Source organism: Manacus vitellinus, unplaced genomic scaffold (assembly GCF_001715985.3).
Source record: "Manacus vitellinus isolate BGI_N305 unplaced genomic scaffold, ASM171598v3 scaffold_9_pilon, whole genome shotgun sequence".
In the NCBI taxonomy this organism is placed as follows: Eukaryota; Metazoa; Chordata; class Aves; order Passeriformes; family Pipridae; genus Manacus; species Manacus vitellinus.
In genome coordinates this window covers 21,161,569-21,175,663 of record NW_021940917.1, presented here as the reverse complement: position 1 = coordinate 21,175,663, position 14,095 = coordinate 21,161,569, and the positions used below count along the sequence as shown (strand labels likewise).

The window sequence follows — 14,095 nt, the reverse complement described above, 5'->3', positions numbered from 1 at the left end:
TTACGTTAGGAAGCAAAATCAGTGTTTTGTTCTGTTTTCCAGACCATTTAGTTTTAACTTGACATTCTGAAAAATCACATTTAAGAGAGATTGGTGTACTGTATGTGTTTCAACAACATAACGTGTCATGGCTCAAGTGTCTGCAGACAAAGAGAAAATCAAAGCTGCTTTATTTAGAGACCAATGCTCCTTCAAAATCAAAGTCACTCTGTAAGAGCTGAAAATTATTTAAAAATTGTGAAAATTCGCTTGAAAAAGTTCCAAGAGAACTTCATTGTGGAAATTTTGTAAAATTTATATCTGTTTTACAAATCATACCACTTGCTTTGCTTTTTAAAATCTCAACTGCTGCTTCTAAACCAAAGGCAGACTCAGACATGAGTCTCAGATACTCTTTCCCCCTATTACTTTTTCGCAACAAAGTGCATTTAGGCAAAATGAGTTTTCAGATTGTAAACCCAGTGCTGGCAATCTGCATGTGAAAAAAAAAAAATCTGTGGATTTATGACAGTTTTCTCAGAGAAGTCTGATGTAGCTGAGAACTGTGGTGTCAGTTGGGGTTTAGTTTTCTGAATGTGTTTTGCACACAAATACATATATGAGTTGAAAGTTTGAGTGAGTGAGCACTCAGAGACAGGGAGGAGTCAGAGCTGGGATTGCCTGTGCAAATTTATGGGCACATGAACAGCTGGGTTTGCTGTTGACTGGCCACTTACCACTGGCAGCAACAAACATCAGAGCCCTCTAAATTGTCCATTTGGGGACTAACTGCTGAATCCTCTATCTCACTTTTAGCTGATAAGTATTTCTATTATGTTTCCCCTTTCCCCCCATCAATGAAGCAGTAATATATCCTCTAGATAGCTCATGGCTAAATCTGAGTAGATTACTGGCATGATTTACAGATTTAATTTTGAGAACAGGGCTTCCTTCTGGGCTATGCCAGTTCTTTTTCTGGATGCTGTGAAGCTGAGTCTCAGAGGAGTAATCCTCAGCACAGGGATTTTTCAAGATCAGAGCAAGTGGCTTTACCACACTCTTCCCACAGGTCTCAGTGTGACAGTTCCCAGGCTGCCTAGATGGTAAAAATGCAGACAGGTTAGAAAGGAGCTGCTGCTTCATGCTCCATATCCACAGTGTATCTGTCCCACTGTTTCTGCACTGTTGAGTAGGAGGTTATAAAAGGGTTTTGTAAAACACTCTGTGGTGGAATCATAGGATTGTTTAGGCTGGAAAAGACCTTTAAGTTCACTGACACCAACCACAAACCCAGCAGCTGAGGGATGCACCAAGTGCCCTTGGCAGTGCTTCAGCCACGGGCTGGCTGGCACCTACAGAACATGGTCTCTTTATCTCTGAGGATGTCTTGCTTGGCCAGAGCAGCTTGGCCAAAGCAGCAATATTTACCCAAACAAAAGGGATTGGGGTAGCCTGGGCAAATATTTTGAAAATAATCTGCAAAATGCACTTTTGAAAATAATATCCAACCTCCTTCTGAGAACATTTGTGAGGGAGAAAATCAGAGCAGGTCACATATTTTGAATTACTGAGAGGAATTCCTTCTTTCAGGACCTCTTGCCACTTTTTTGCCTCCTCTCAAATGTCATTGAAATGATAATGTATTTTCATTAGGTGGAGACCTACTGTTCCTTGTACTTGTAAAGTAATTACTTTAACATACCTGAGGAAAGATAAACCTCTTCAGGAGCAACAAAATAGTGGGGGGAAACAGGGTAATAATTTCATTATTATTAGCCCTAAATGCTTTCTGGTAAGCATTTTAATTTTAAGTGTATGGATGTGTTAGTGATTATAGGTCTCCTTAGATGTATGTGTTTATGTGAAGAGGATGAATACTGAGTGATTTATGGATTAAAACCCCAGGAATTTTGGCACAGTGTTCAAGGAGGCAGTTCAGTTTGGACTTTTAACAGGGCTACAGTGAAAGGGAGATCAGTGAAAAGAGACTGGAAATAAGAAGATGCAAGTATAAATCAGGTTGTCTTAGAAGAAAGAAGAACAGTCTTACAGGATGCAGCTAGCACTGGACAAATCTTGTGAGTGATTAGTACGGAAATTAAAATTGTTTTGATGCCAGGAGAGCAGGAGAATATGTTAGGTTGCAACAGTGAACTACACACTACAATGTTCTGTGCAGTTCACACAAAAGTTCAAAGCTCACACAACAAATATTAGGCCAGACAAATAGGCACAGGGTAGTAGCTAAAGAGGCTGGGGCTTAATTTTGCAGTATATGAATTCTGAGGAATTGTATTCTGTTTGTGCAGATCCCTGTTTCCTTATAGATCAACATCACTGTCAGCAGAATTAGCATCAAGCCTTTGTGCTTGAAGAACAGGCACTCAGCAAGTCCCTCTGAATCTGAAAGTCCTTGTGTAACCTGGGCACTGGTTTGGTTGATAACTTTGTCTTACCTTTGTCTGTCAGAGCTCCATCACCACGGGGCTGTGTGACAACATCCTTAAAGTTCAGGGATCCTTGCCTCCATTTTACCTATCAGACAAATACTTATGACTCAAGTGCTGCCTTCCCTGGGTGATGCATTTCTGACAGCTGGGAGCAGTAATGAATTAATAGTTAGGAAAGAAAAGGGTGTATAATAACAAATGGGCTCGTCTCAAAATCGTAGAATCTCAGTCTGATGTTTGAATGCAACCAGTGAATGAAATCAGACAGGCTTTTCTGTTGTGTATCTTTTTATAAAAAGTGGTCAGAACCCAGTTGCATTGCCCCAGCACTGAGCCTCCTAAATCCTCCTCGGTTTGCAAAACACTTGTGACTTGACAGCACAAGAATGGTGTAAAGTGCCACAAGTAATTCATATTCCTGAGGTATGTTTCAGAAAAAACTTTTGTCATCTGAGAGTTTTCCAGGCAAACCTGCTGTGAAAAACAGCTTTATAAGGACTATGGACCTTTGAATTTTGTGTTTGGAAAGAGATGCCTGGGAAAGAATGATGCAGAGTTGATGAAACACATAACTGAGAACCTTTGTACACATAAACATGTATCTACTCAATTAAATTAGTACTTCAGAGAAAGAGCACTGCTACTAGAACTAGAAACTGAGGCAAAATAATGCCATGAATATTCATATGAATTTTTAAATGAAATCACTTTAACTCTGTTTTTCCCCTCTGAGTGTTTACTTTCTGCTACTAACTAATGAATGTTTATTCTCTAGTGAATCGGTGAATTTCAAATGCTTTTCAGAAAACATTCAGGATAAACAAATTTTTTAATGTGTGACATCAATATTGGCAGAGGAAAGCTGATGATGCTCCTCAAATGTAAAGCAGGACTGTTCTTGGCCAGGCTGCTTTACCTAAGAAGAGGATCTGGATGCACACCTACTTTAAACAATCTTAATGTCAAATGTAACATTATGGGGAGGGAAGGAAACATCCAAGATTTGTAAATGCTCATGGTTGAAAGAATAACAAAAGCCAGAGGGTTCACAAAAACTCACAAACATCTATTAGTAAATTACTATTTGATGTTAAAGTCCTCTGCCCAAATTAAGGTGCAAATGAGACCAAATGTCAGTCCAACAATACCAACTTTATTTTGCAGCATAAGTGTATAGGGAAAAGAGAGAGAGAGAGAGAAGGAGAAGGAGAGAGGTAGTCTCTCCTCCAGAAGATAGTCATGACTGAGCACTTGTTTAAGGCATATGCTGCAAATGTTTTTAACCCTTTCCTTACACCACCCCATGACTTAAACACTGATCAGTGGTCATGGTTTTTGATAGCTCTCTTCCTCCACATTCGTGCACAGAGTGAACAGAGGGAGAAAACAGGGATGAAGCAGAAGAGATAACGTGAGAAATCATATATCAAACAATGCCATTGCAATCCTTAAGAAAATAAAACCAATTAACAACTTCATTCCAATTTGTGCTAACCATGAGCCCCACCCTGTGAGTCCTGGTAATGGGAGCACAGTCATCAACCAGGAGCTGGGGCTCCAGTCTTCAAAACAGTAATTTGGTTGCATGGATTGGAACAATTCTGCAGTTTTGTTAGTTATTTATACATACATATATATATATATATATATATATATATATATATATAAAAAATATACACCCCCACATCTTGTTTTTGCCATGCCATGTTATTACCAACAATCCCTGTTTATTACCAACAATCCTTGGTTGGCTCCACAGCCATTTGGATATTGGTGTATGAGACATATACATTAGCCCCTTATGTTCTGGGATTCTAGGGATGCTGCACAGGCTTAGGGCCAGCTGCCATCCCCGGGGACCTGCCTGGTGTTGGCAGGAGGACACCACTGCTCGGGGTGTGCCATGGTGAAGGGGCACCATGATGCCCTGTGCAGGGTCCTGAGTCCCCTGAAGAGGGAGAGTCATTGCATGGGCACAGCTATAGGTGAGGACTTGCATTGTAAACACTCAATCAGCTGCCTGTTCCATGCAAGAAAGTTGTCCTCCCAGCAAGTGGCATTTGTGAGACAATCCCTCTTCACATCTTCTCCAATTTGATAAAAACCCTCCTCATCTGACTCCATACCTGTGCCCAAGGAAAGCAGTAGCAGGTTCAAGTCGTAAGGAGACATGTTCTGGACTGCCCCAGCTCCAGCTCCAGCTCCAGCTCCTTGGCTGAGGGTCCAAGTACTCTGCCCATACCTCGTGTGGGAGGGGCACATTCATTCCCAGTACCCCAATATTGGTCAGTGTTTTCTTCTTCTGGGCCCAGCTCTGCAAGGCTGGAGAGGCCTCAGAGTTCTTCATCCTCAGGCCACTGTTGTCTTCTCCATGGGCCAGGGGTAGGTCTCTGTTTTCTTCCCCTTGGAACAGCCCTTGGTCTCTGTCATCTTTCCACTCCTTCTCCCTCTTGGCCAAGTGTAGTGACTGAGGCACGGACACCCTCCCTGGTCAGCAAGAGAATAATTTATTATTTATTTCAAGCCTCTACTTATAGAGGACCTAGTTTTGTTTCTGGTCTGTGAGCTGAGCATCTTCAACCTCTCAACAAAAAATACTTGGCCCTATAAAATTACGGTATGCATATTTCTACCTATTAATGACTAATGTCCATCTTTACACCTACCAGCATTCAACATGCTTTCTTCTTTTCTTCAGTCATCTTCTTGTTCTGGGTCATGGGACCTTTGTTTCCGATCAGCAATTGTTGTAGGCTTGCTATTTATTTTACTCTTAAAACTTTTTTTCCTCCTCTACCAAAAATCAAACAAGTTTGAGGGTATTGTTTTGCTGTTAAAGGCAGTAGACTGGCTGTCCTCCAAGTGTCAGTCTGGGGGTGATGTCCAGATGTTAGGAGGATAAATTACTTGTTGATAGAATTGTTAATGTTTATGGCTTGACCTCAGCATCCCTTTCTGTGCAGAACTGTAAAAAAAATCAAACAGTTGTATTTTATTTGATTTGCCTCTATGTGGATTGGCCTCTTGCACACTGGGTGAAGAACATGTTTTGGGGCTTGGTGCCAGTGCCAGTGCCCTGCCATGGAGGTGGGGACAGTGCTGGTGCCCTGCTGGGGAACTGCAGCGAGAGCTCCTGGAACAAGCTTCAAACCTTGTTAAAGACGTGGGAAATTTGGATTGAAACCACGACAGATAAAACTACAGAGCTGTAAAAGAAACGGAATTGAAACTTCTCCGAACTTTGATCACAGTTTTAGTTCAGGCTCACGTCTAGCAGGCAAATTCTCTCCTAATTAGAAATAGCATAATCAGCAATTGTTGTAGGCTTGCTATTTGTTTCCTTTTAAAACTTTTTTCCTCTCTCAAAAATCAAACAAGTTTGAGGGTATTGTTTTGCTGTTAAAGGCAAAAGACTGGCTATCCTCCAAGTGTCAGTCTTCATGAAGCAATTTATCAGCAGGCTGCCAGCTTTAGTGTGGCAGCAGAAGATTACAAAAGAACACAAGGGAATCAGAGAGCAAAGCAAACGCAGAGCTTGTGCAAATTCCAGCTCCCATCCCTATCTACTTTGTAAATGAAGCAAAATATCAGATCAATTTATGTTTCAGCAACACAAATATAAATGCATTGTAAAATGGAGAATGTTGAAAAACCACATAATAGCAAAGTATTCGCCCGCCTGCGTTTGCAAATTGTGAATATGATCGTATGGTACAAAGAAATAATCTCAAGAAAGAAAAGTAAGTTGGCAGTTGGTAGAAGAATGGAATCTCTTTCTATTGTTTTGAAGTTGTGTCTGAATGTATTTAGTTGCTGCACAGGATATCTCAAACTACCCTTAATGCTGACATAAAGGTTTTTCAGAACAAAATTATACGTTAATGATATGCAGTTTTTGTTTTGTATTTTGGCTTAATTTAATGGTATCTATTACTTTATTTTGCTGCAGAAAAAGGTGCAGCAATGAAAGTGGAGAAATGGAAACTAACTCGAGAACGTTGGAGAGATTTCTCATTGTCATTCCTGGGGCATTTCAGGCATTTTATTTTTCTAATTGCCATAAAGTGACAAATACAGAAGATGGATCTCAATGCAATATACACCTAGTTGGGAAATGAAGCAAGACATGAAATGATCCATATCAGATATGGAAGGGCAGGTAGCACGACAGAACTACATCAGCATAGGCTAAGGATCTGCATGTGTAAATTTGGAAAGAATTGAAAAGAGAGGAAGCAAGTACCAAACAAAGAACAGCTTCTGATCAAGAGTCCAGTACATCTTTAATTACAATTGGATGTTTTAATATAGCTAAAAGTTAAGTAGCACTATTCCTAGTTCAGAAATTCAGCATTAATTAAAAACCCAATTAAAATGCATTACCCTTGTTAATGTTTTGGAGGATCTATGAAATCTAGAAGACAAGAAAAAGTAGGCAACATCCTTTGCACAAAAAACAACAGTTCCTACTGTGTCATATTCTTCATGCGCAGGAAACAAGTCTGAAAATCATAAAGGAATCAAAGGCTGAAACTCTCATGTCGCTTCTTATGGAGCAAAGTTAATGGCAGAACCTCTTCCAGGCTACTGGTTCCAGATGTTACCAGTGCACAGTGTTATAAAACCCAGGACAGACTGGTAAATTATGTGATGCTTAAGAAAGCAGAGTGTAAATGATCTGACCTTCACCTTTAGGAATTGATTTTTTTCTGTTTCAAGTTCAAGGAATTTGGCAACATAATTCAAACAAATACATGCACATCTGAAGTGAATACCAACTAACTAAAGCAATTTTGTAAGCATTGAAGGCTTTATGACTTTTAGTTTCAGCTACATTGAATATTTTTGACAGATAGAATAGTCTGAAAGTTGCTCAGAAGCATTTTTTTCCTGTGTATTTCGAAAACACTGGAATTCTGAAAGCAAAGCGTGACTAAATCAAGAATTACTTGCAATTGTGGACCGATCTAAAAATCAAGTATTTCTAGTCTTCCTAAAGAAATCTAGTAAAAATTTTTTGAACATTGCTGTAACAACTTAAGAAGTTAAGTAACTCTTTTTGGAAAAAGACTTTCAAAAATGGTATGTGTGTATCTTGTCTGAGATGGTTCTGTTTCATCTTGCCAAACAAATTTGAAACATTGGCAGGTATTCAGAACATAATCACACCTTTTTTTTTTTTTTATGCTGACAAACCCTATTTAAATATTCTCTATACACTCACTCTTCTGTTCTGTGTTGCATTTTACTACATCTTGATGTGTGAATTAAAGCACTGAAATGTGTTTTAAAAAAAAAACCCTCCATCTGGAAAAAGGAGATAATGTGTGAGACACCAAACAGGTTGAGTGCTTCGGAGAGGCTTCTGTTTTAGAGCAAATGATTGCGTTAGAAGTTAGAAAATGAATATGTGGTGAAAAACAGCTGCAATGCTCTTCGAAGGCAGACAGCTCCTGTGAGGCTTTGGCAAACTGCTATTCTGCTCAAGATAATTAAGGCAAAGTGTTGTAGCTTGGCTGTGTTTAGAAACATGGCAGAACAAAATTCTGACTTCACACTTTCTGTTTTCCTGTTCTTATTTCGTTCACAGGAGCTTCCAGACTCTCTGAAAGAACAGACCTATCTGAAAGAATGGCACGTGAACAATACATTGATACAAACCATTCCAGCCTACATTGCATTATTTCAGGATCTGAGAGTACTGGAATTGTCAAAAAATCAAATCCACCATCTCCCAGTGGAGATTGGTAAGTCAGTTCGAGATATTCAAATATTTATAGTCAAGCCATTTAACTCTATTACAAGTAAATGAGCATCTGTGGATATTCTTATTAATTTTCTGCTAATTGTCTTCCTTGTTTACAGTCAACAGTCCTCTCTACATTTTTACAGCTCTCTGGCTTTAATTATACTTGCCAAATTGTATGCAAAACCATGCATGTAGCATGGCTCAAACATGGAAAAAAGTTAACATGTTTTTGTTTTCTGACTGTGAGGCAGTTATTGCTTGCATTCGAGTAGACAGGTGTTTTATGTTCCTTACAGGTTAAGAAAAATAGAAATATTACAGAATTGTAAGCCTTAAACAAGATGAATGGAAACATAAGATTGTGGTAAAACAGAATCAAAAATATAATCCTGCATAAAATCTGTCTTTTGAATTTTTAAAGACCTCGGTAATCATCTTCATTTAATAGTGTATACAAAGAGTCATTGAATCATAGAATAATTTGGATTGGAAGAGACTTCAAAGTTCCAGTCCCAACCCCTCTGTCATAGGCAGGGACACCTTCCACTAGCCCAGGTTGCTCCAAACCCTGTCCAACCTGGCCTTGAACACTTTCAGAGATGGAGCATCCACAGCTTCTCTGGGCAACTTGTGCTAGGGCCTCACCACCATCACAGTGAAGAATTTCTTCCTAGTATCTAACCTAAATCTACCCACCATGACATCAGGGGTTTCAGAGAAACAAATTGTTAATGTTTACATACTTTGGCCTTTGTTATTTTAAGCTGTGTGCATTTGTGTGTATTTGGCTCTCCTGTGGTTTTGGATCTGACAATATAAAAGCTTGTTTGACAGGTTGCGTTGATATTGAGAGGGATTTACTGCTCTTACAAGGAAAAAAGTTGCTGTAACTGCTGCTATCTTTGGGAGTTGAGGAAACTATGAGTATCCTGCACTATGAGTTCACCATTGTTGAGCCCATGGACCCAAGTGTACTAATACCTCAGCCTTTCCAAAAGTCCTAAGCCTTCCCCATGATTGTCAATCCTTATGTACTCTAAGAGAAAGGCTAAACCCTCCACCTCCCTAGGTCTAACTAAGAAAAACAAGAAGAGAGAGAGCATCCTGAAACACAGAAATCAGTTCTAAAATTTTCTGCAATTTTCTACTGTTTTCGTGCTCTATTAGAGCAACACTCATGCTTTTGATTTATCTACTCACACTATATTTCATAGAGAAAATTCTACATAGACATTGAGATGTATTTTATAGTTTCAACCCGGCATCTAAACACCCTAACAGATCATAAACAAGACACGAGCAGGAGATAATGGACATAAAATGAACACTGTTTTGTCAGCACTTTGACTGCAGAACATGAACAGGCCAGTGAATTTAATGGATAAACACCTTCCAAGAGGTGGTTTGAAAGAAAGAGGACGTAGTATGGAAGGAAGGGGAAAGGATATAGCTTCCTGCCACAGGCTACCCTAAAGCATTAAAGAGAAGGTTTTAAGGGATTGCTGTTTAACAATGAAGGCAGGACAAAGTTTGTTGTCTCTTCTTGAAACATTATGCACTGTTAATGAAAACGATCCCCAAGGAAAAAAATATTATTAATCCTGCTAAAGTCTGTTTCCACAATAAGGGCACAAACACAGATCACAGAATCATAGGATTTTTAAGACTGGAAAAGGCCTCTAAGACCATGTCCAACCATTAACCTAACTCCACCATGTTCACCTCTGAACCATGTTCCTCAGTGCCACATGCACAAGTTTGTTTTTTTAAAATTCCAAGGGGAGGTAACTCCACCAGTTTCCAGCCTGTTCCGATGCCTGACCAACCTTTCAGTGAAGAATTTCTTTTCTAATATCAAATCTAGACCTCCTCTTGCACAACTTGAGGTCATTTGCTCTTGTCGTGTCACTTGTGGTCCACAAGAAGAGATAAACCCTCACCTTGCTACAACCTTCTTTCAGGTGGTTGTAGAGAGCAATAAGATTCCCCCTCAGCTGCCTTTTCTCCAGGCTAAACAACCCCAGCTCCCTCAGCTGTTCCTCATAAGACTTGTGCTGCAGACCCTCCATCAGCTTTGTTGTCCTTCTCTGGACACCCTCCAGCACCTCAATGTCTTTCTTCTGAGAAAGGGGGGTTCCCATGAGGGGCTGTCATGGTTTAGGAATGATATTCCCCAAGTTTGTGATCCCATTGAAGCACTCCAACCCATGCACTGCTCACTCACCCCCTCCTCCCTCTTCCCCTGTGCCAATGGTAGGATGGAGAGGGGAACTGGAGGCACAAAAGACAAAGATTACGAGTTGAGATTTTCTTTTAAAAGAACAATTTACTGGAAGCAGCTACAATGTCAGTAACAGAGGGAAATGGTGCTACCTGACCCCTTGCTTCACACCACACTTCCTTGACTGTAAGGGACCCCTTCCCCCATCCTGGGGAAGTGCCCTGGGTCCTGGCCATGCCCCCTCCTGGCTACTGCAAAAATTAACCCTGTCCTGACTGGAACCAGGACAGGGGAGGAGACCTGGAGACAGGAATTTAAGGTGCAGCCTCAGCAGTGCCAAGTACAGGGGGACAATCCCTTCCCTGGTCCTGCTGGACTCACTATTTTTGATACAGGCCCAGATGCCACTGGCTTTCTTGGCCACCTGGGCACACTGCTGCTTCTTGTCCAGCACCCCCAGGTCCCTTTCTGCCAGGCAGCTTTCTGGCCAACCTTCCCCAAGCCTGTAGCACTGCGTGGGGCTGTTGCGACCCAACAGCAGGACCTGGCTCTTGGTGTTATTGAATCTTATACAATTAACCTCATTAAACCATTTATACAGCCTGTCCAGATTCCTCTGAACATCCTTCCTTCCCTCCAGTGGGTCAATACTTTCACACAACTTAGTGTCATCTGCAAACTAAGGGGTAACTCAATTCCCTCATCCAGAACAATAAAAGTTTTTAGAAGGGCTGTTCCCAGCACTGAGCCCTGGGGAACTCCACTGGTGACTGGGGGCAAAGTAGATTGATCTGGTACAACTAATTCACTGTAGAGAGTAATGTAGAGGCCATATCAGACCTTTCTTGGGAAACAAGGAAGAAAGTTTCAGTGTTTCTAGTAGCAATCAATGTTCTTTCAATTGCAATAAAATTATATGTTTTCTGCTCATCAGCAGCTTTTATGTTATTCCCATTTACTCACTTTCACTCCAACATGCTTATCCTACTAGCTTATACCCAAGGTGTTGCTTTCTTCCTTTCAATGTTTTTGTTCCTTTTTTTTTTCCTGTAAATGTTTGATTGGAAGAACCAGAGAATGTCAGAAAACTGTTTTGCTGTAGCCCCCCCCGTCACAGTATTATGGCACTCACCATCCCCTTCTTAAATGTGAAAGCACATCCAGAATTTTTCTTTTCAAGATTCATTAAATCTAAGCACTCGTCTGCAGAGACACAGATTTGAACATTGGAGACTGCATAACCAAATCAACAAATTTTCTAAGCCATAGATGCTATTTGTACAATAGTTCTACGTCACAGCAGTAATTCTAGTCTGGGCAGAAAAAGACACACGTTCACTGGTGTACTTTAAAATCAAACAATACAAAAAAAACCACTCCAGGAACTGTGCAACTGAACTGTTCAGCACTTGTTTAGCCAAAACTTACTAAAGGTTTTCAGTCTTACTGAATGTCTGTGTTGATGGATCACCTATTAGTAGTGCAGTGACACTGCCCTTGCTGTTAATGGCATAAATTACAGAGAAGTTTTGTCTTATTTTGTTTAACTGTTGATGTGTAAGGGGGTATTCTTGCAAATGGTTATGCTTTTATTTCTTGTACTGTATATGCATACAGAGACAGACACCAATGTGCATTGGAAATATTAATTATTTTCATAAGATGTTATTATGAAGGGTCTTGGATATTTTGAAGTTTTTGGATAGTGATTCAACATGAAACATTTCATACTTCAATCAGCTTAGCTACAAAATTGGCAGAAGTGAAATAATCATTCTGGGTTTGATTTGGGAGCTCTGCCTAGGAAAGGAGTGAAGACTGGCTGCTAAATCAGAAGATAAGATAGGGTGTGTAGAAAGGTTAAGTGTCAAGATATTTTGTTTTCTGTTTACAAAGCAGCAGCAAGTAGATAAATATCACAGCTAAAATGTACTTGAGGGTAATGACAGATGGATGATGCTGGCTGTGACACACATCTTGTTGATTTTTTAGTCTTCAGACAGAATTGGAACCAAATTTAGATCAACAAGTCATCCAGCAGAGACTAACCTGGTGAGCCATGTCAGGGCTCCTTTTGATTCTCACAAGAGGGCTGTAAAGGTAGGAAAGAACAGGAGGTGATACGAGTATTTTCAGTGTAAAAAAAGTATTGTTGGAATAGCCGTGTCTGGACTAAAATGCCTGCAAGAACTGAGCTGCATGTCCCTATTTTGCTGGGTTTAGAAGATAATTTTCCACTCTGAATCAGGGAGAAGAAAGACTCAGATCCATTCTCAGATATTTCAAATCACACTTTTAGTTATAGTCACCTATGCACTTGAGCAGACCAAACTTGTATCATAAGATAGATGAGAATGCTATTGATATGATTCTTTTTGTGTGATATTGAATATTTTAATGGGAAATACGTAAAAAAAAAAAAAAAGGAAAAAGAGGAGAAAACTGCAGAACGGAGCTGTCTGTCTTAAAGTGGTCAGGTCTGGTTTGCCCAGGAACAACAGAAAAATTCATGAACAGGGCTGTAGCTGGGAGATTTTATTTGTCTTTGTGAGACTGCAGTTCTGGCTCTGACTATGTGGCTGCAGTGCAGTTCCTGTATATAGATTAGTGACAGTGCATTAGTAATTGATATAACTGAAAATATCCAGCAGAATATATTCTCATATTCACATAGGAAGTAGTGAACTGCATTTTCATGTGATCCCAAAGCTTTTGTGCTGGAATGGGATTGTAAGGCTATATCAGGATTTTTTGTCCCACAAATTATTCACGAAACATCTCAAAGAGCTGTTAATAAAATATTTGTACCTCATTATGTTCTCTCACATTTTTGGTTTGCTAGATGTTTAAGATTAAAAATAACTGTACTTCTGAGACATATTTTAATAAGAAATCACAGGGATTTTTTTTGGTCTCCTCCCTACCTCACAGTATGAAATTTCATTTGTGCCTACCATTAATCCAATTTTCTAGAACTCGAAAGGGAAAACTATTAGTAATAGATTTTTAACTGACTTCTAGACACCTAAAATAGCTTTTTACATTAATTAGATTCCCAATGTTCTAATGTGCAAGTTTTCGAGAAGAAAATACATATTCTTTGTCTAAATACAGTCTAGTTCTGAGGAAGTGCAAACCTTTGTCATTTATTAAGCATGGAATGTTACTTGTCCAACAGCTCAGTCTTGCATACAACTGAGAAAAAATTTGTTTATATCCCCATTTGAAGAGGGAGTATTAAACACTGGTGTTGTAAGTTGACTGTTTTTATGTGGAATTTTTTGACTCAGTCTTCAATGGCAACCTCTCCTATCATGTGTCTCAAGTGAATGGAACTGAAAGCAGGGACTGGGGGAACAGAGTCCTTCCCACTCTGAGTAAAGATCTGGTTCATGACCACCTGAAGTACCCAAAAATAGGTACCTCTGTGGGACCTGAGAGATGCACCCCAGAGTCCTGAGGAACTGGTTGATGCAGCCCCCAGGACACTCCCCAGGATGTTCAGAAAGTCCTGGCAGTCAGGTGAAGTCCCAGGTGACAGGAAGAAGGGAAACATTGCACTGATTTTTAAGGAAGGTGGAAAGGAGGACCCTGGGATTTGCTGAGCTCTCAGCCTCACCTCTATGCCTGGGAATAGCACAGAACAGATCCTTCTAGAAGCTGTGCTGAGGCACAGCCCTCCCAGAGAGGGGATTT

General features: G+C 40.1%; 1 protein-coding gene across 1 annotated transcript in view; it reads left to right on the top strand.

Annotated features, from left to right (window-relative positions):
• LRRC2 (leucine rich repeat containing 2) overlaps positions 1-14,095 on the top strand; it is a 64,073-nt gene that overhangs the window by 21,064 nt on the left and 28,914 nt on the right. Inside the window, exon 4 of the mRNA XM_008928501.2 lies at positions 8,020-8,176. Coding sequence (XP_008926749.1) covers positions 8,020-8,176 — 157 coding nt within the window. The remainder of the gene's footprint in view (positions 1-8,019; positions 8,177-14,095) is intronic.